Raw genomic sequence first — 20,231 nt, 5'->3', positions numbered from 1 at the left:
GACATACTACGTGCCTAGTGACTAACTCCCAACTATGCCCACTGTTGAGGATTCGGTTCAGACCAGACGCGTCCAGTTGTGGGGCAATGAGGAGGACAATTGGTAATTTCTCGATTATCATTAGCAATTCATACGGAAGTCTGGCATTGTGTATATATCTGATTGAAACAGACTAGAAAGATTGAGAACCGCCAAAAAACTTCGGTACAACCAAGCGAGGGTTACACCGAAGAGTTTTCTAGTACTAGAGAAGCGATAGAGTCTTATGTCTCGCCCCACCCTGAGTGTTTCTAGCTCGATCACTCCAGGAGCTTCAAGGTAGCTAGAGGTTACAATAAGCCTTGACAAGCTTTGGGAAGCTTTCACCAGCTCTTGCACGTGGAACTTGAATCAATAGTATTGGCTGTTTGTATTTCTCTGTTTCTACGAGTAGAGGTGACGCGTACCTGTAGGTGTCTAGCGACGAACTTGGCCGTGATATCCGGTATTATCTAGCCACGTGCCTAATTGATTATTCTGGCGAACCTCACCTAAAGTTATATCTCACGTGCCTTAGATTTCAAGTCAATTTGAGCCGATTACCTATTCCTACATAGCTAGTTAAGAGCTCTTGAACCGCTGGTTCTCGTGAATTATCATGAGACTGAGCGTAAATAGAGGCTCAGAGCGGAGGAAGGGCCAACTGGGAGCGAATGGAGATAACTCCACGGGACCGAGGACAGCAGAAGACCGCACAGTTGATCTTCACGTTCGGTGTCGAAGAGCGGCTTATATTCTCGTCTTTCTAACTGGCTAGCGATGTGGAGTTTCAAGCTAGCTGGATACACTCGTTTTCTCTACACGGCCCCAGGTAGGCTCGAAGCTATTCGAGACAGAACGGAACATCGGCTGGGAGATTCTCCAGTATATGGAAAACGAACAAAGGATTTTAAAATGCTTTCAATCAAAAGACTGAATGTTCACACGTGCTAGGTGGCTCCTTTGGACTGACGTTTTCGTTTGGGCCAGGCTGAAGTGGTAGGAAAGAGGTATTTAAAGAGGACATTACTTGTCCCTCAGATCAGTTCAATTCACTTCACTCAGCATTCCCGTGGATTCCATAAAGGACCAACCTCATTTGCTCGCAGCTGGTTTCGGTATCTAGAACACAAAATGAAGCTTCTCACACCAGCTTTGCTTGCCTTTTTGTCGCTGGCCACTGCCATGCCTCTCGTTGATCTCGCGCGGAGTGTGACCAGCCCTCCCAAGGGGAAATGGTTCGATCGTGAGTTCCATGCCTGGGTTTTACCTATGGGAATCTGACCCGACATGGCGGAAAAGGCTTTGTGGTCGTGGTCTTTGAGAACAACAACAAGGATGTCACCTTTGGCGAGCCCTACTTCTTGAACCTAACTACCATGGGAATGTCACTTGGCAGTTATTATGGTAAGAACTCTCCAATACATCGGTCCCGCATACTATTTGTGCTGACTGAGCGGCGGGATTGAAGGCACAACACATCCATCCCAGGTAAGGTGACCCAGACGTCGATGCGGTGGACAGACTAAGACCATCTGATAGCCAAACTACATTACCATGATATCAAACACCATTGCCGGTGGTGTTTATACTGACGCCGACCACAACACAACCCAGATGAGTGTGATTGATTTGTTTGAACCAGCGGGTAATGTCACTCGAACCTAGCTATGCAAACGGACCCCGGCTTACCGTGGACAAAAGGCATCACCTGGAGAGCTTACATGGAGGGCTACAAGCCTCTGGCAAACGGAGAATGCAACCCTTACTCGATCGATAAGGAGACAAATTACGTCCGGTATGCACTTCTCCTCGTCGCAATTCAAGCTGGGCGTGATCGGTCCTGACCGTCCATATCTCCACAGAAAGCACAACCCGTTCATGTCTTTTGATAACATTCGGAACAACACCTCTCGCTGCAAGAATATCGTCAATGCTGAGGAACATTTTGCTCGCGACGTTTCCCTCGGGGCGGACGCCCCTCAGTATATGTACTACACACCCAACCTCCTGAACGATGCCCACAACACGAATGTTAGCTATGCTGCGCGTGACCTACGCTACATCATGGACACGATGCTGAGCAATCCGGCCTTCATGAAGAATACATTGATTACCATCACCTTTGATGAAAATGGTACGTACCTTCCGCATACTCAATCCACTGCGCTCCATGTGCTGACTAGCTTGTTTTATGTAGATATCTTCAGTCCTGAGAACTTCGGCACTCCAAACCATATTTATACTGTCCTCCTGGGGAATGATACTCTGAAATGCTATAACTGCATCGATCAACAGTACTATAATCGTGAGTATAGGTACTCGATTCGGTTCCTCTTATCCTGACCTTGATCCTCTAGACTTCTCTCAAGTAGTGACCCTCGAGAAGAACTGGAACTTGACCACTATCCCACAGCCAGACGGAAGTGAAGAAGGTTGGGATAAATGGTTTCTTCCCTTTGGCATGTTACGAACAAACAATAATCCGCCGGCTTGTCCATACACCCCGTGTCAAGTTTAACGAAAAAAATACCTCTTTATCTATTGAATGGCTCAAATATCACCACTTTAGAGATTGAGAAAGGAATCCAAAAGGCTACTCTGGAAAAGGCTCTAGGGGCTATCGTTATTATCATGACTTCTTTCAACGCAGATGACCTAAAAAGGACGACGTAGAAATCAAACCTATCACGATTCAAATGGTCTCACTCATTACTCGACAGTTTTTTCTACGATGGCTCGGAAAGACGTATCATTTTTGAAACGAGTCACTAATATCATTGGTGCGATATCTCCTTTCGAAGTCGAGCAATACTTTGAGCCCGAGAAATGGGCTATAATATAGACATATGGTATGTCCGAGGCTGCGTGTTACATTACGACGAACCGATCCACTGAACACGTTTAGCCCCGAATAAGTTAGACTCCTTACTTCTATAACTAGAGACAAGGCTTACAGTATAAACGAAGATCCATACAGGCGTACCAGTAGAGCGGCCTCGAGAAACTCTGGCTTCGAGAGCTCACAGAAGAAAAGGAATGAACGTATACCCGAGTTGATTCACCGGTGACGGTAGTTTTATTGCATAGACAGTGCTTGAGTGAACAATTATCTCAGGGAGCCAGGCGAATGACCAGACCTGACGCCCAATGTAGTAGTTGAGCGCGATTCGCCTTTCCCCCCACCCCTCCCCTGGCCCCCGGGACTATACTTTGCGTTCGGACATTGCGTTACTTTGACACTTCCAACTGCTATTCTAATGTCAGGTACGTTTAGATACTCGAAATTGATATTATGTCAAAGAGCGGACTTCGGAAATCTGCTCTAACCAGAGTTCCTTCCGAGAAGGAATCCCATGCCGTTGACTTGATCCTTGCGGAAGGTTTTGGCCGTCCCTAAAAATGGGAAAGAAGCCCACCAATAATGTGGTAGACCGGCGTATATGTTCATCTTTGTTCGGATACCACAGTTCTCTCGCAGGATTCCTTCGTAGATGATTGCCTCGTCTCTTAACGGGTCTAATCCGGCGACTTGGAAAAAGGCGGGGGGTAATTCCATATGACCCTTTGGGTGATTGAAGGTGTCGTACAAGATGCCGTCGTCGTCATTGGGCCGATACTCTCGTAGTACCAGATTCAGAAGAGCCGTCGGCAGTACCGGAGCGTCTTTATTCTGCTCGAAGGAGCGGTAGAACTCCTTGTACTGTTCTGGTACCCTGCGACTAGGTAGGAGCAATGGAACAGCTAGATACTGTCCCGTCAACGGTGGCGACAGGTTTTCGTCTCGTGCAAGATGTGCCATGACGGCTGCGAGATTTCCACCGGCTGACGTGCCCCCAACGACAAAACCGGCTGTAGGGTCAGCGCCTCACGTTTCAGCTCTCGTAGCCGCCCATTTGAGACAATCCCAACAATCGTTAGCAGCATAGGGGAATCTGAACTCTGGTGCTTTACGATATGTAGCCGATACGCATACAGCACCAAAGGCCTGGACGAAGATTCGACACGACTCTTCCTCGTCTTCGACGTCACCGAAACAAAAGCCACCACCGTGATACATCACGATCAGGGGAGATCTCTCCTTGCGTAAATCGACCGGCTGATATAGCTTTGCACGTATATAAGAGCCATCTCTCGTCGGGTATTGCAGTTCAGTCTGCTTGATCTCGGGAGGAGGTTGACCGAGAGCCTGCTGCATAGCGGTGTGGCGCTCATTCACTCTTGGTTTGACGGCTTCTAGACTGCCATGATCGACTTGTGGCAGCTCTACCCTTTGAAGAAACTGTCACATTATAAGCTAAGTAAAATGCAAGGAAGGTTCTCGGTTGGGGTACTTCTTTAAACTCAGGGTCCATCTCTCCTAGTGCAAGAATTGATTTCCCATCAAGATAGGGAGACATCTTAGCACATAGCCTCGTACGCGTAAACAGGCCTATAGGTTCAGCTAGAAATAATTAATCGGCCTTCTTCGTCAGATATCCCGTATAAATGTGTCCACATGGGAAGCCAGTAGGAGTATTACCTGGGTAGCATATCTCTCCGAAGAGGAGGTCCCTGGGAATAAAATCTATTGAACATCTTTTTATATCTTGATTGTGAACTCATGATCTCAGTGAAAGGCCGCGGATCTGGGGAAGAGACCACGGAATAATACAAACAGATTCTATTCCGAGGACCGATTTATAGAATCCGGACGCGCGTGCAAGCCAGTCACCGGCTTCGATCAAGGAACAATCCAGCCGGCCAATTGTGTACACCTCTCGGTTCATCGTGTCAAGCATGTGAGACGGAATGGTGGTCAGCCTCTGATGTCGCTCTTAATAGCTTGATCGAGAATAAGGCGCGAGCAATTCCGACCATTGTCTTGTGCCGAGTTGACAGACAAGGCTGGCAAGGCTAGGGTTCTCGGTCCACTTTCCTTTTTCTCTCGCTCCCAACTCCCAGCCAATGTCCAGCCGAGCATTAGAGAGGCATCTTCTCCATACTAGAGAGCTTGACCTTGGCATCTGCGGATTCAAAAGTTCTACTACCTTGTATCCCCCGTAGCAGTATTCAGGGCAAGCTTGCCAGCGACCGTCCCAATTTTTGTTTCTATTTCGCGTCGTCACAAACACCAACCACTTCCGAGACCCTTTACAGCCCAGACACGACGAGGGTTCACATATCCGTTTACTCCTTCCCTACTTCGCAACCGCAGCAGCTCGCTGGCCTTTCCGTATTGCCGACAAACACATCTTCGACGGCGGCTCAGGAGAGCGGTGCTTTAAGAGATATAAACGCGCGACGACAGAGGGTTTTCAGAAAAGAAAACAAAAGATGGTTCACAAAATCTTGTTTTGGGCCGGGTTCGGTATGCAACCTTGCAATTCTACAATCTTTCTTGCCTACACAGACAAAACACGGTTTTTGTGTATTCGGTTGGTTTACTGACGTTTTCTTGGTGCTCAGGCATCGCTACACGTTTCGTCCAATTGGGCATTGAGATGAGACCCTTTTTCCAACGCGGCGGCCTATGGGTGTACCCTCTTTTCGCCGGCATCGGTGGTTCGTTTGGATATTGGTTGAAGGGAGTTGAAGACAGACAAGTCAAGCTTTTACAACAACGGAAAGAAATGATAATAGAGAAGCGCAGACGGAGGGCGGAGAGAGAAGCTGCAGAAGGATCACAATCGGAAACTGCTGGTGTGCTTGCTTCGACGAGTTGAACGGGTTTGACTTTTCGTGTGGCTTGAACTTCCCCAGCGGGTGCTCTTCTCTAGAAGAGCGTGTTTAACCGACATTGGGAGTATCAGAAGGAAGAGAAAGACACAAGAGGCATACACAAATCTTGCAGGACACAGCAGGACACAGCAGGACACAGCAGGACACAGCAGGAACACACATGGCACGTCTAGGCTTATTGGCCCGTCTGCGTACCCTACGAACCTACCAACCACCCAACCAACCTACTTACTTATTGTACAAAGTCATCAATCACAAAAACGAAACGTACGAAATGCAATACAAAGACCCATGTGGCATTTCTTGAGCTTTTGTGTTCGGCTTTCTTCTTTGTTTGCAAGAAGTTTATTTGTACCAAGTAATAATGCTTTGCCATTTACGGAGGTTGACACCACGGATATCAGACAGGTACAAGTATCTTGTTCCTAAGGTATCTGTGATCAACTCACTCCTCGTTGATACGTTGTTGTTACGGAACATGCATCCATTACGACAAAAGCTTTGATTGGCCGGCCTATCTTCATGAATGAATTCCATATGCATATTCCTCATTCCTCATTCTTCTTCTCCTTTTTTTTCATTTATGGCTTGCTTCTCATCACCTCGGCGGTTCCTCCGGCCAACTCTCCACCCCTTCCGGTATGGGCATCAGAGCCCTCTTGGTCCAAATGTGGGTGGCACCCGCCAGACAATCTGGGTTGATCCCGACCAGACATCCACCCTTGACCGCGACAAATGGTCCTCCTCCGTCGTGCATGAGTCTCGTTCCGCATTGTCTGCAGAAGTAACACCTTTTTGCCCTTCCCGAGTCGGCCCTGGTGTGCGTAAACACCCCAATAAACTCTTCACCTCCTTTACTGGCTGTTCGTTGAATGTCGAAAGTCGGGAAGATCGCCGTGATCCCAAACGCCGAAGAACTTTGACGTCGACATTCAAGACAGTGACAGACGAACCATTTCAGAGCGGTCGGACTGGGGGTTGTGAATTTGACCGCGTCACATTGGCAACGTCCTTCCATTTTTTTGGTTTCTCAAGAGGTCGAATCAAGTCCGAGTGCAAGTATTGGTCGCGTGATGTATTCTTCCTCTCGGTATCAACTCTCGAGGGGTATAACACAAGTTACAGTACGATAGAAAGAGGTTTGGGTAAGCTTCCGACGGTGGACGAGTGCTGTTACTAGAATATAACTCCAAACTACTCCAAACACAACCCCCCGTCTTACGAACTTGGATACCTGGTCTCCTAACCACAGAATAGCCCCACGATTTTTCCCAACATTGCCGAGCCCGACAGAAGCGTTCCCAAGGAGCCATGAACTAGGTACGGAGGAGGAACCTAAGAGCCAAGGGAACAACCATCATTTCCACCCGTCCTCGTCACGGAGTAACCCCGAACATTCCGGGTAGGTATATGTACCCAGACCATCTCGGCATCTCCACCTCCAACAAAGGTCGAAGATTGAACCGAAGAAACGTGTTGGAGGTCCTCCGTACAGGGCACTGTACTGCACATATACAGGGAAAGGAATTCGTTACTCCATACTACGTACTGACACCACTGGATATACCTCGTATATTGAGATCCGGATGAGCAATACACGAGATGGATAATTGATCTAGTATAATTAAAAAAGTTGAGAGTTCTTTTCATACCAAGGTATATATACACACAAAGGTAAGTGGGTACGAGGATATAAAGCTTCTGTGCGCCAGTCCAAATCCCTCATTGGTAAAGATTAAAAACACAATGTACGTCCGTCTTCGTGATTTCCAGATCTGGTGGCTCTTTCGTGCAAATGGGTGAGAACAGGCAGGTAAGAGAGAACCACTTGTCCGTTGTCGTACATTATCGTATACAAGGCCCCATCTTCGCAACTCACAGCCCACAACTCACATACTTAGTCAAACATGCGCTTTTTGGTACAGGATGCTCCATTTACTCTTGTGAGTACAACGTGCATCGAGCGATTGGTCGGAAAACAACATCTCAGTCCCAGAAGGCCGTCCTCGTCTATTTGATGACTCTCGTGACCAGTCCAGTGGCAACAGTTCGGCCACCTTCTCTCAAGTTGAATCGTTCACCAATTTCCATCACACAAGGATGGTTGGTCTTGAGGACCACTTCGACGTTGTCACCAGGCATAATCATTCTGCTGGTATCTTCGGTTCCTTCGGGCCATGCCAACTCGGCGGCTTCATCAGCGGTACGGACGTAGAGCTGAGGTCGGTATGCCGAGGAAAAGCCAGTCTTTCTTCCACCTTCCTCTTCGGTCAAGACGTACATGGAGACGAGAACCTCCTGGACGGCCTTGACGGTGCCTGGGACAGCCACAACCATACCACGTCGGATGTCTTCACGCTTCACACCTCGGAGAAGGAGACCCGAGTTGTCACCAGCTCTTGACTCTTCGCAGGATTTCTTGAAAGTTTCAATGTCAGTGACCTTGGTCTTGATGACCTGGTCGCCACCTCCGATGATCTCGACTTCGGAATCTCTCTTCAAGACACCACGCATGACACGGCCGGAAGCAACGGTACCACGACCAGAGATGGAGAAAACTTCCTCGACCGACATCATGAAGGGCTTCTCGGTGTCTCGGACAGGGGTAGGGATCCAGGTGTCGACCGCGTTCAGGAGCTCGTCGATCTTTTGAACACCAAGCTCGGGCTTTGTACCTTCCAGAGCGCAGAGAGCGGAACCGAAGATGATGGGAGTCTCTTCTCCTTCGAAGTCATACTTGGACAAAAGTTCTCGCATTTCCATCTCGACAAGTTCCAACATTTCCGGGTCTTCGACAGTGTCGCACTTGTTGACGAATACGACAATCTTCTGGACACCGACTTGACGAGCGAGGAGCAAGTGTTCTCGGGTTTGAGGCCTAACAAAATGTGTCAATCATCATTCCTCCGGCAAACTCTGGATACTGAATCTTGCTCACATTTGCCCATCACCCGCAGCAACGACCATGACAGCACCATCCATCAAAGCAGCACCAGTAATCATGTTCTTGATATAATCGGCGTGACCGGGACAGTCAACGTGGGAGTAGTGGCGAGCGTCGGTTTGGTACTCGATATGGGCAGTTGCAATTGTGATACCACGCTTTCGCTCTTCGGGAGCTTTGTCGATGGCGCCATATTCTAAGAAGTTGGCAAATCCCTTTTCTGCTTGTCGCTTGGTGATGGCTGCGGTCAAAGTGGTCTAGTGAGGGCGTGAGCGGAAACAACCTTGACGAACTGAATGGAAGATTTACCTTGCCATGATCGACGTGGCCAATTGTGCCTGGACATGTGTTAGATCAATACCAGCGCCAGGCCATCGCGACATCTCAGACTTACCGATATTGACGTGCGGCTTGTTTCTCTCGAACACGGCAGCGTACGTTCTCGCTCCGAATCTGTCGTGACCCCAGACTCTGTTCACCGGGTTAACACCTCGGGCAGGGGTGACCACATGCCGCGAGGTGCGGAGTAAAGATGTGACTGAGCGAGAGAAAGCCATGATGACGCCCTAAGAAGACAATGAATGAAGAAGAACGACGAAGCCGAAAAGGACGGGGGATGGTAGTACGACCTGGAAAATTGATTTGGATCTTTCACCAGCAGCGGCGCAGGAGCTTGAAAGATTTTTCCAATGCGGTTTAGCTTGGAATTGGATCGAGGTGGAGCGATTTCGTCCGCAGCCTTGGCATCCGACTGTGCTGTATACAACTGTAGCTTCACCTCTTCACTTTGTACAGCCTTGCCATTCACTGGTATACCGCAATGAACGAATGACAACTGCCCTTGCACCTCACCTACGGAGACACGATCACAGGTAGGGTTTATGTTTTTCATTCCCAGAATTCTGTTCAACATTCCGAGTAGCACCGCAGTGTAATGTGGATGCTCAATGAAGGTGTTACCAACAATAACAAATCCCCCCTTCCCCCCAAACCAATTGTATGAGTACAAGAAAGAAACAAAAAATAAACCAACCCAAATCCAATGATTGAGGGCAGAGTTTTCACTTCCTATTTGACAACACCAGTGTTCGAATCAAAGTGGAAGAAGTTTTTTGCACTTTTTTTTTGGTTCGCATCCAGTCCCTTTGGGATCCGAACTGGAACGGGTGGTGTCCTGGATCTCAAGCGTCCGAAAGTTCTTGTACGAGTGAATGACAAAGACGCAAGGTTGAGTCAGCAGCAGGATGACCACCAGACAGAAAAGTACGGCCATTTTCTTTCCCATGTCGTCTACACCTTCAGACTACAATGATCATGCACTTTCTACCATGACAGTACGTCAACTATTTCCAGCCTTTTTCATCATTGTATGTACATTTCAGGGTGGTGATGTGATGGTTCAATTCTGAATGGAAAGTAGAGGGTAACGGTGTTTTTCAACCCCAGTCTTCTACGTGACTAGAGATCAATGTATCCTGAGTGCACTTGATCAATCCAAACAAGTTAACCCCACAGTTCGAAAGACACGGGTTCCTGTCCGCCAAAGCTGTTGGAAAGAATCATCACTAAATTTGGGCAACACTGGGGAGCCATTGCAAAAAGTGACACGGACGAAGGAAGCATTACACATTGTGTTCTCGAGTCGTTTGAGACTTTCTTAAAATTTTCAATATATCATTCATTATTCGTCGTATTCTTCATTCACAGGCACGTGTGTATAGTATATAGTATAGTATAGCATAGTATAAGGCAGGTTTATGACGCAACGCAGACGTGTTCCATCATCTCGAGTCGGCGTCGATGTATAATGGGAACAGAAGCCAACCGATGTATTTCCCAACCGTGGCAGTGTGTGCGTGTGTGTACCATCTAGGTGTCCAGCGTTTCCTCCCGACTTTTGTTTGTTTTTCCAGGTGCGCGTGTGTTGTTTGCTTTTCTTTTCTTTTTTCCCGTGACTGTAGTCTCTTCGGATCAAGGAGGCGCAGAAAATCTGTATGGTGCCTCTGAAGCCAGAAACTCCTGTTGCATCTCTTTCTGCCTTGCGTCAAACTCTTTGCGTTGAATCGAGCTTCGGTTCGCCGACATTTCGAGGGCGGGTTCCTCGCTGGACTTGCTGTAGCCCATGCGAGAGGCCGACCGGGAGAAGAGACCACTCTGGGTGGCGGCCTTGGTCAGTCGTCGACCGCCTTGGTACACGAGCGGCAAGTTGCAAACGACGACGGCAACAAAGGTCTCCCGGACTGCCCAGCTGCCTGCAGCTTGAGCTCCGCCGATGGGATCCTAGCCCAATAATATCAGCGCTGGCCTTATTTTTCAAGTGCGAGTGACTGCGTCCGGAAACTTACAGCAATAATCAGTGCGGCTCGTAGGATGCCAGCAGCCATGACGAACACGGCTCCGGAGAAGATGAAGATCAAGGAGAATTTCTTCACCATGGGCACGTCGGCTTTCCACAGCAACTGGGCATCCATGTCAGCGGCGAGCAAATGTGAAGCCCAGAGGGATTTTTTCAACTTACAGGGATTGGTATTGACAGTAGGTATACGTCGGAAAGGACGTTTAGAACGACGGTAACATACAAATCAATCTTTGAGATCGCGGGCTGACAGTGGTCTAGCGATAAAAATGAGCAATGTAGACTTTTGGTCAATCACGGGAAGCACTCACTACCAGGATTGGGGAAGATTTGCCAGTTCTTGTGGAAAGGGTGGCATCCAAGTAAGATGGACAACTCGGTGATAATGTACGTGACGATGACAATGCCATAGCCAATACGTATCCTGATCTTCATGTAGTCGAGAGCTTCTCTGTATATACAGTTAGCATTGCAATTTCGAGTATAGCGAGGACCGTAAAGATAGACTCACGTTAGTCGATGATAGAAAATGATCATGCAGAGCTTCAGAGTCCATAAGAGCAAGGTGTAAAGACTCCATCCGATGAGCTGCGTCTTTGACCCATTGACCCGATAACGGTATTCTTGAGAGTTGGGATCCAATGTGCGCCGTTGCTCGTCGGTCATCCCATTGTTGGCTAAGCCTAGCCACCAGGCGCCGACGATATATGCAGCACCCGTCTCGAGACCATAGATTACCTTAAAATGTCAGCGCAATAGTACTGAAACGTATTCAAGTGACTGAACATACAGTGGCAAAGAGCATAAGATAGTCACTGCCAGCGATATTAGCAAGGTCAAAGCTTTCTATAATGTCGCCATCACTCACTCGAGCCATAATCCCTTGATGCCAGCGACGGACAACCTGGAGGCTGTTCGTATGGCGACGATCAGAACGCCCACAGCGAGCAGGGTGAAAGCCTCGGTATTGAATTCGCTTGCCATGATGGAGAGGACACACTCCAGACTCTCGAGAATCAGGCTGGGAGGATGAACAAAAGAACCACGAACGGCGGCGGTCGCATTGATATCAAGCTCGATCCAAAATTTCCGTGATCATAATCCCCACAAGCATGCAAGGACAGAGATCGATTGGGACCTGCCACTTTGTGAACAGCCACGGCAAAAGCTTCGGAGCACTCGTATCGTGCTAGGATCAGAGAACCCTTGTTAAACCGGACGTACCGATGAGAAGGGTATATGATCGACCCAAGAGAAGGGCACACCAACTCCTACGTCTTTTCAGCCGCTGCCCAGGTCAGTTTTGGAGCGACCATCTGGTAGGCTCCTAAAGTCTCCGCCAGCCCACCAAGCAGGGCTTCCATGATTAACTCCAATGAGTAAATGACAGAAACTCTTATCCCTACATACAGTGGGGTTGACGTCGAGGAACTGACATGGAACATGTGGCTAGTGCTTGACAGATAAGAGCTAGGCAAACGCTTCACGCCAAAGACCAAGCAAAGTCTCATGTTGGACGTCAGCTTCCAATAAAGACGTTTGACACTTCGGCGATAGTATGTACAGTAAGCGAGCCTGCCATAGTTGCGCCATTCCAGTGTGGCATGGTCAGCCCCCAGTGATTCAAATTCGGATCGTTGAGCTTTGGCTTGGTGATCTGCCGCGCCGGATCTTGCTTCGAAACATTACTAAAAAGCCGTTGGAAAAAGGGGTTTGAAAAGGCGCTCCGGGTCGGAGCGGGAGACAAAATCCTGATCCATTTAATACGAGCATAACTTTTGTAGGAGGCAAATAATGCTCAGATGGAGCGTGGATGGAGAAAGAAAAGTCTTGCCAGGTTTGACCAAGGAAGCTGGGTTGGTGACGGGAACAGCTGCATACTGTACAGCAACTGTGCAGTACTCTTTGACAGTCAACAGTGGATACTCGGTCCTGGTGAGTAAAAGTCTGGTTGTTGGTACTCTGTGGAAGACTCCCCTACTTGGATTGACAGGTGGTTCCCGTATCCGCGGTGGCTGCGACCTCGTCTGTGGTTGGAGGGAGTTCTCAACCTGACATCAGTAGCGATTCCACATGCAAGCACTTTGGTGTCATGGTGGTGGGCAGTTCTTGATTGGAGTGGCACTGGTGGCACGGCGCACCTCCATCTTCCATTCAAATGCTAAGGGCTAGTGAGGCTTCGTTAATCGAACGAATGATCAGAGCAGGAGCCGTACCTGACATCCCAGACATCGAGACCGGCCTATCAAGTGGCAAATGGAGAGAATTCAAGAAAGATCGGATATGCATCGGATACTTCACACCAACCCGCTACCATGCAGGCTCACTGGCGAATCTGCTCACCCCAGTCGCTCGAGGCATCTGTCTTGAGCTTGGCAGCTTCTTTTCGAATCGTGTGTATGTAGTCCTCAGTACAGAATAGAAGTGGATAGCCCGTGAAAGAGTTCGGTGCTGCAGGAAGATGGGCCCTCCAGCTTGTGAGCCCCAGTGGATCGGCAGTGCTGATAAGTACTTTACAATACCTACTCCGTACAGTAGTAGACATTTTTACGTTTAGCGGCCCCGGGCGCCACCAGGTATTTAGTGAGGTCCAGAGCCCGGAGACAGGCCTAGTGAGCCTCCTTCAGGCCAGAGGAACGCCTCTGACGGATAGAGAACTCGGTTTTCTCACATGGCACAAACAATAGCCTGGGAAAGTGGGAACGGGGTGTCCGTTCTGTGAAACCTCGGCCACCCTCTCTCGCCCGCAACTTCCTCTCATTTATTAGCTTGGTCCCAAGAGAAGCTGCCTACTGTACGGAGTACTACTGTAAACCTTGGGCTCTAGCTGGTTCCAACTTGTTTTACTTGAAAGTTACTCTGATTGCAGGCATCATCCTGGCTCATCTCAGCTAATCCTGGCTGACTGGGTCGTAAGCTTCGTGGGCCAAGGGCAACGGGCGAACGCCATATACCGCATTTACCCGATAGAGCGATTCCCTTGCATATCTTGCAGTTGATGATCTATCTCTAAGAAAAGTGTGACGACTCGAGTCTTTTTCCAGCTGCCTCTGGCTTGAAATCTTTCAGGGTGAGCAGATTGGCAGCAGTCTTTGCAAACTTCGGAGTTGTAAACACCCCAGGTACTCCGGATTGATCGTTCCCTTTGAGACAGGCTGGCCATCATGAGCGAGGCATTCGACCTTATCGTTGTGGGAACTGGTACGTGCACCTTTGACTGAACGACCCTTGCCTTACAAGGTCCCAATACTGACATGGTAATGTAATCTTGTCAAGGCTGGTATGGTCTAGCTGCCGCCAAAACTTACACTGAGCTGCACCCTCGTGACAATGTGGCTGTACTCGAGACCAATTCTTCGCTGGGGGGCGTTTGGGCAGAAGACCGCCTGTATCCTGGTCTCAAATCGAATAACATGTTGGGCACTTACGAGTATCCCGATTTCCGCATGGACGAGGCTACCTATGGTGTGAAATCTGGCCAGCATATTCCAGGAACTGTTCTGCACCAATACCTCACAGACTATGCCAAGAAGTTTGGTGTGTATGAGCGTATCCAGTTCAATACGAGGGTCACGTCTGCAGAACCTTCGGAAGATGGTGACTGGCTCCTAAGAACTTCATCGGCTGAGAATAAAGTCTTCCAGACCAAAAAGCTGATAATCGCCACCGGATTGACTTCCGAGCCTTACGTACCAAAATTGCCCGGCGCTCAGGATTTCAAGGGTCAGATCTTCCACGTCAGAGATTTTGCAGGCAAGGCCGATACCTTGAAGGAAGCGAAAAATGTCGTGGTCGTCGGAGGCGCAAAGTCCGCTTGGGACGTAGCGTATGCCTATGCAAAGGCTGGGGCTCAAGTAGACATGGTAATCCGGAAATCAGGACATGGTCCAGTATGGATGGCTCCACCCTACGTTACGCCTCTCAAGAAGTGGCTGGAAAAACTCGTGCATACTCGCTTCTTGACCTGGCTGAGCCCCTGCGTCTGGGGGGATGAAGATGGCTATTCCAGCATTCGACACTTTCTGCATGGGACCCTTATTGGCCGAGGTATTGTCAGTACTTTTTGGAAGATTCTTGGTGGCGATGTCATTTCTCTCAACAAGTATGACTCGCATCCGGAGTTGAAGAAGCTGAAGCCGTGGGATCCGGCCTTCTACATTGGGAGCTCCTTGAGCATCCACAACTACCCGACAAGTTTCTTTGACCTCGTTAGGGAGGGCAGAATTAGGGTCAACATTGATGAGATTACTGGTGTTGGACCAGAATCTATCAACCTGGCCTCGGGGCAAAAGCTCAAGGCTGACGTGGCAGTGTTGGCGACAGGATGGAGAAAAGAACCATCTGTCGAATTCATCAAGGGCAGCGAGGCTGAAGTAGGGCAACATCATTCGCCCGCAGACCTAGAGGCCTTGACCAAGCAAGCTGACCACGAAATTCTGGAGCGATTCCCGAGTCTGAAGACGCAGCCGGAAAGAACGAATCAACTCCAGGAGAAATTGGCTGAGCGAATGAACCAGCCACTTCGCATGTACAGATTCATGGTACCGCCAGCAATGGTGCCCAAGCGTAACCTTGCCTTTGTCGGCATGTCATCGTCAATCACCACTTCAATTGTGGCTACCGTTCAGGCACTCTGGATTTCAGCCTTTTTCGACGGCAAGTTGGACAGGCTCCCCAGTTCAGAAGACGACATCAAATGGGAGACAGTCCTACATAGTCAGTTTGGCCGATGGAGATATCCTATCGGTTATGGCCCATGTTTCCCTGACTTCGTCTTCGATGCTGTCCCTTATGTCGATATGCTGCTAAGAGATGTCAACCTAGAGTCGCATCGAAAGCGAGGTAAAATGGCCGACATGTTCGACCCTTATGGACCGGAGGATTATGTCGGGCTCATCGATGAGTGGAAGACAGGACATGCATAAGCTGAGCCGCGTCGACGATAAAAGTCGAGTGTGAATAATGAATAACAACATTAGTGTAGCATGCTGCCCATACCGAAAGCTCTGTATAAGAGCAGAATATAAGAGCGTCTCTAGCTGGGTGAACTGTTGAATTTGGTGAATGAGTTTAGAGAGCTATCAGATTATAAATCTCGTTTTGCTACTGGTGATTGTCGGTGTGATGAAGGCCGCTGGCAAGTTGTAGCTGTCACCAGCTTGTGGACGAGATGTGGCTGAAAGCGATTATGCCTGGATCCACCCAACACCCCTCAAACATTTCTTCTCACTACGCCGTCAGATCCATCCTAGCCGAACGAGAGGAGTGACGATGAGCCCTGATCATAGCCCCTTTAGGCTCTTCGAAATATACTGTTGAAAAGTACCTATGTTACACCGAAGCGATGACCAGATGATCTGCGACCCCTGAATGAATGACGCCACGACAAAATCTCACATTCCGAGGTGTCAGATAACAAATATTCGCCCAGTCAACTGAAACAGAAGGTTGAAGGCGACTCACTGGATTGCACAGCACAAGACTTCGCCGAACGGAACCATTGACAGCACAATGAGTGCTATTATATTGTCCCCAAGCCTTGAGGAAAGGGTGATCTCGAAGTTTGATGAGTTGGTAACAAAAGGCGAAATCATCTACGAGCCTTCTACCACAGATACGAAAGAAGATGAGGGCTTCAAGGTATGTTGCAGATAATGCATGTTCGGAGTGCTCTACTGCTATCAGATCCTAACTTGATATCTTGGAGCACAGTTTGATTTCCGTCTAGTACCTCATCTACTACGCAAGCCCATCACTGCCCACGATGCGCCTGAGCGGAAGACCGGCAGAGGAAACAATCCTTTCCTAAATCCCGATCCCGATTTTGTACTATCAGAGGTTGGTCCTTCTCACTTACTCCTACTGAATAAGTATTGTGTGTATCGACCCAGTCTGCTCCTCATAACACGCCGTTTTGCTCGACAGTCTGACAGCCTCGATGCTAGCGACTTGTCCGCCGCCTGGTCATTGTTGATGCACTTTGAGAAGAGGCACATGATGATCTTCAACTGTGGCTATGAGGCAGGGTCTAGTCAAGGCCACAAGCACATGCAACTGTGGCATTATCCTGATGAACGTGAAATGGGGTTCCCTCTGTTTCCCAGCAAAGCTACCTCTACGATAGAGGTCACAAGTGACATTGGAAATGTCCCACATCAGCACTTTGTTCTACGACTTCCGTCGAAAGTCGACGAAGCAGTCCTCGTGGAGGCTTATGGAAAGTTGCACAAGGCGGTTGAGGACTGTCACGCCAAGCATGGCGGCGGACCGGCTTACAATGTCATCCTTGTGAGAGAGTGGATGTGCCTAATACCCAGACGGCGTTGCGGGCTCGAGAAAGGTGCAGGTGCAAATGCTGCTGCCATCATCGGCATGGTGTGGGTTATCAGTGAGGCGGAAAAGGAGATATGGAATGCCGAGTATTTCAGGTATTTGGGCTATCCTAGAGATAGATGACCCGTGGACGAGTGCATGTATCAAGACCGTCGATAGACATAGACTAGAGTGCTAGAACCTGGAAATCAACGACTTCAGATGCTGTGGTTGTTCCGTTGCGGTGGCCGTCGATTTGCCAGCCTGATCAAAGACAAGGCTGTGGAAAAAAGTAACGCCGAAGTTCAGCCGACCCATATCGCATTTTCGAGGCCTTGTGACGAGCAGCAAGAAGTCGCAAGACAAACACCAAGGGCCAGAGTGCGAAGAAAGAACCATGGGCAAAGGTCAGCTCGCCTCTTTGTGTTCTGTTCCAGTATGCTGACTGGCTTCATTAGGAACCGATAAACTCTACGTACATGCACCGCTCTCTCTCGTTCGTGGCCGGAACTGACAACTCGCAGATCACCCACTCCGAATGGTCTTCCTCTGATGCATACTCGGCTTCAGCTGGTGCAGGCGTTCGTGCCGATACCAGCGGCCATGCGGCCTTCAAGAGACTCCCTTTCAACTTCTGTGCCTTGAGCCTCCAGCCTTTCACAACTCCGGTCTGCACGGCGAACGGCATCATATTTGACCATGAGAATATAATACGGTGGTTGCTGAAACACGATACGAATCCTACCGATGGCAAATCTCTGAAGCAGCAGGAATTGATCAAACTTGACTTTGCAAAGAATGACAGCAACGAGTTTGTCGACCCAGTCACTTATAAAGTGTTTACGGACAACACCCATATTGTTGCAATCAGACATGGCGACTCGGCCAATGTCTTTGCATATGATACGGTGGAAAGACTCAATATCAAACCAAAAATGTGGAAGGATCTAGTCTCCGACGAAGACTTTTCCCGCGCAGACATCATAACCCTTCAAGACCCGCAAAACATCGAATCCCGGAATCTCAGCTCGTTCAAGTATCTGAAAGAAGGCGAAGACTCTGGCATACCGAAGGAAGAAGCGACCATCAACACGGCTTCACTGGGCAGTGCTGCAGACCTCAAGATTATGAAAGCAAAGGAAGCAGTTGCCAAAGCCAGAGCAGAACGCGCCAATGCTCAATCAGCCACTAGCAAGGACAAATCTCAACTCTCCACGAGTACGAAGAAGACTGCCACGGCATCCACTTATAAGCCGACACCATACAACGCTACAGGACACACTACTGGTCTTGCCGCTGCATCACTAACTTCCACAGGCATGACGCCTCATACGTCAGCCGCACTGGCCTTGATGTCTGATGAAGAATATCTCCTGAAGCGCGGCCGAGTCAAAGAGAAGGGCTTTGTCCGATTAGCAACGTCCGTTGGGGACCTCAGTATCGAATTGTACCCGGAGCATGCGCCCAAAGCAGTTTGGAATTTCATCCGTCTCGCTCAAAAGGGATATTACAATGGTATCGTCTTCCACCGTAACATCCGAAATTTCATGATTCAGTGCGGCGACCCGACCGGCACTGGCCGGGGTGGAACAAGCATTTGGGGTAAGAATTTTGAGGATGAGTTTGAGGGTCCATTGAAGCACGATACACGCGGTGTACTGTCCATGGCGAACAAGGGAAAGAACACGAATAGCAGTCAATTCTTCATCACGTACAGAGCGACAAGCCATTTAGACAGAAAACATACGATATTTGGTCGTGTTGTGGGAGACGATGGGACGAGTATGGCTGTGCTGAAGCGGTTGGAGGAAACGCCGGTGGACGCAAATGATCGTCCAAAGGAGGAGATCAAGATCATTGAAGCGGTCGTCCTGATCGACCCGTTTGAGGAGTTTTGGAAGAACAAGGCCGAAAAAGAAAGGAGTGACAAGGAGAAGGAAGAACGGAAGGCGGATGATCGCACAACCTGGACAGGAAAGAGGATCAGGAACGACGGGACGATTGAGAAGGATTCTGGAGGTGGAGTTGGCAAGTACCTCAAGGCTGCGATGAAGAATGGGCAACATGAAGTGGAAGAAGATGAGATTGTCGAGTTTGTTGACGAGCCAGAGGAACCAGTCCGAAAGAAGAACAAAGGCGGCGGAGGTGGATTTGGGAATTTCGACGGCTGGTGATCACAACCGAATGTCACTTTGTTCAATGAGCTGGGAGGTGCTAGGAAGATGCCTATACAAGCAGCCTGGCGGAAAGAGCCACTCGAGCATCTTGACGAGTGATGATTTCGGCCAGAAACTCGATACGTGGTGAACTTATACCGCATGATGCTACTACCACCAGCAAATCGATCATATCTACATCGTCTGCCTCGAACCAACGCCGACTCTTGCTTTTGGCATCTAGGAACTTGGTTCCCATCATCGATATAGTCATGCCCGACAAGGAGACCAAATACTCTCAATTCGGCTATTTGGTTTTATGCCAACAGAAAAGCCATGACTTTGGCACTAGCACGTCTTCTGATGTTTCCGGTCTTCCGCTGGGGACTAGACTCTCGAAGAAAGCGGGAGCGTATTAAAGTACAACGACATCGAAGACCTTAATGTCAGCTGTCCGTTCTGTGGTTTCGGGGGCTTGCATCTGCTACCGCTCGCAAGGATATCCCATAAACGGACCGTATCAGAATGAGTCTGGAAGTTGGAATGAACATATCTTCAGATATTCGTGGATGAGATCGAAGAAGTCTCCCACATAGAGAGTCCGCTGGGGAAGTAGGGCAGATGGTCAACAGGGATGGAGCATCAGATATCTAATTGGCACTACTTATGAGTCTCGGTTGGGACAACGGACCATACTCGTACTAGGAAGAGGTAGTTACTATTG

At 49.0% G+C, this 20,231-nt stretch overlaps 7 protein-coding genes across 9 annotated transcripts; 4 read left to right on the top strand and 3 right to left on the bottom strand.

Moving 5' to 3' along the window:
• Positions 1-1,152: 1,152 nt before the first annotated feature.
• PV06_09142 (uncharacterized protein) lies at positions 1,153-2,539 on the top strand (the record flags this gene model as incomplete). Its single annotated transcript, XM_016410560.1, has 8 exons — positions 1,153-1,264; positions 1,321-1,425; positions 1,490-1,509; positions 1,561-1,666; positions 1,723-1,816; positions 1,884-2,155; positions 2,219-2,326; positions 2,379-2,539. 8 exons carry the CDS (start codon positions 1,153-1,155, stop codon positions 2,537-2,539), a joined length of 978 nt encoding a protein of 325 aa, XP_016259582.1.
• An 804-nt stretch (positions 2,540-3,343) lies between these two features.
• PV06_09141 (uncharacterized protein) lies at positions 3,344-4,216 on the bottom strand (the record flags this gene model as incomplete). The annotated part of the gene is made up of 2 exons (XM_016410559.1): positions 3,344-3,870; positions 3,931-4,216. The coding sequence occupies 2 exons, from the start codon at positions 4,214-4,216 to the stop codon at positions 3,344-3,346; spliced, it is 813 nt and encodes a 270-aa protein (XP_016259581.1).
• A 3,147-nt stretch (positions 4,217-7,363) lies between these two features.
• On the bottom strand, positions 7,364-9,313 carry PV06_09140 (translation elongation factor Tu). Its single transcript, XM_016410558.1, has 4 exons — positions 9,078-9,313; positions 8,993-9,021; positions 8,678-8,940; positions 7,364-8,617 (listed from the first exon to the last, which is right to left on the bottom strand). The coding sequence occupies exons 1-4, from the start codon at positions 9,238-9,240 to the stop codon at positions 7,750-7,752; spliced, it is 1,323 nt and encodes a 440-aa protein (XP_016259580.1). The 5' UTR covers positions 9,241-9,313; the 3' UTR covers positions 7,364-7,749.
• Positions 9,314-10,362: 1,049 nt separating this feature from the next.
• On the bottom strand, positions 10,363-12,189 carry PV06_09139. 2 transcript variants are annotated; one of them, XM_016410556.1, is made up of 7 exons: positions 11,908-12,189; positions 11,830-11,854; positions 11,551-11,777; positions 11,351-11,490; positions 11,202-11,296; positions 11,029-11,142; positions 10,363-10,963 (listed from the first exon to the last, which is right to left on the bottom strand). In XM_016410556.1, exons 1-7 carry the CDS (start codon positions 12,021-12,023, stop codon positions 10,655-10,657), a joined length of 1,026 nt encoding a protein of 341 aa, XP_016259578.1. In that variant the 5' UTR covers positions 12,024-12,189; the 3' UTR covers positions 10,363-10,654. The 2 variants fall into 2 exon arrangements, with proteins under 2 accessions (XP_016259578.1, XP_016259579.1); XM_016410557.1 differs by lacking the exons at positions 11,830-11,854; positions 11,908-12,189 and having other exon boundaries at positions 11,551-11,801.
• Positions 12,190-13,910: 1,721 nt separating this feature from the next.
• On the top strand, positions 13,911-16,073 carry PV06_09138 (uncharacterized protein). Its single transcript, XM_016410555.1, has 2 exons — positions 13,911-14,240; positions 14,316-16,073. The coding sequence occupies exons 1-2, from the start codon at positions 14,204-14,206 to the stop codon at positions 15,962-15,964; spliced, it is 1,686 nt and encodes a 561-aa protein (XP_016259577.1). The 5' UTR covers positions 13,911-14,203; the 3' UTR covers positions 15,965-16,073.
• Positions 16,074-16,306: 233 nt separating this feature from the next.
• Positions 16,307-17,495, top strand: PV06_09137 (uncharacterized protein; the record flags this gene model as incomplete). Its single annotated transcript, XM_016410554.1, has 2 exons — positions 16,307-16,679; positions 16,752-17,495. The coding sequence occupies exons 1-2, from the start codon at positions 16,551-16,553 to the stop codon at positions 17,493-17,495; spliced, it is 873 nt and encodes a 290-aa protein (XP_016259576.1). The 5' UTR covers positions 16,307-16,550.
• Positions 17,496-17,725: 230 nt separating this feature from the next.
• PV06_09136 lies at positions 17,726-20,216 on the top strand. 2 transcript variants are annotated; one of them, XM_016410552.1, is made up of 3 exons: positions 17,726-17,758; positions 17,810-17,826; positions 17,876-20,216. In XM_016410552.1, the coding sequence occupies exons 1-3, from the start codon at positions 17,749-17,751 to the stop codon at positions 19,523-19,525; spliced, it is 1,677 nt and encodes a 558-aa protein (XP_016259574.1). In that variant the 5' UTR covers positions 17,726-17,748; the 3' UTR covers positions 19,526-20,216. The 2 variants fall into 2 exon arrangements, with proteins under 2 accessions (XP_016259574.1, XP_016259575.1); XM_016410553.1 differs by having other exon boundaries at positions 17,726-17,826.
• Positions 20,217-20,231: the final 15 nt, after the last annotated feature.

Source organism: Exophiala oligosperma (assembly GCF_000835515.1).
Source record: "Exophiala oligosperma strain CBS 72588 unplaced genomic scaffold supercont1.9, whole genome shotgun sequence".
NCBI lineage: Eukaryota > Fungi > Ascomycota > Eurotiomycetes > Chaetothyriales > Herpotrichiellaceae > Exophiala > Exophiala oligosperma.
The sequence above is the reverse complement of the archived record's forward strand: the minus strand, read 5'-3'. Positions and strand labels throughout refer to the sequence as shown.

What these genes read in the sequence shown, in the direction of transcription:
- PV06_09138 (XM_016410555.1), top strand. Translation starts at nt 14,204, where the DNA reads ATGAGCGAGGCATTCGACCTTATCGTTGTGGGAACTG. An exon ending in CCTTATCGTTGTGGGAACTG is followed by an intron (nt 14,241 to 14,315) that starts GTACGTGCACCT and finishes AATCTTGTCAAG; the next exon opens with GCTGGTATGGTCTAGCTGCC.
- PV06_09139 (XM_016410556.1), bottom strand. Translation starts at nt 12,023, where the DNA reads ATGGCAAGCGAATTCAATACCGAGGCTTTCACCCTGCTCGCTGTGGGC. An exon ending in ATCAAGGGATTATGGCTCGA is followed by an intron (nt 11,855 to 11,907) that starts GTGAGTGATGGC and finishes TATCGCTGGCAG; the next exon opens with TGACTATCTTATGCTCTTTG. An exon ending in TACTGTCAATACCAATCCCT is followed by an intron (nt 11,143 to 11,201) that starts GTAAGTTGAAAA and finishes ATGGATGCCCAG; the next exon opens with TTGCTGTGGAAAGCCGACGT.
- PV06_09140 (XM_016410558.1), bottom strand. Translation starts at nt 9,240, where the DNA reads ATGGCTTTCTCTCGCTCAGTCACATCTTTACTCCGCACCTCGCGGCAT. An exon ending in CAAGCCGCACGTCAATATCG is followed by an intron (nt 9,022 to 9,077) that starts GTAAGTCTGAGA and finishes ACACATGTCCAG; the next exon opens with GCACAATTGGCCACGTCGAT. An exon ending in GCCACGTCGATCATGGCAAG is followed by an intron (nt 8,941 to 8,992) that starts GTAAATCTTCCA and finishes CGCCCTCACTAG; the next exon opens with ACCACTTTGACCGCAGCCAT.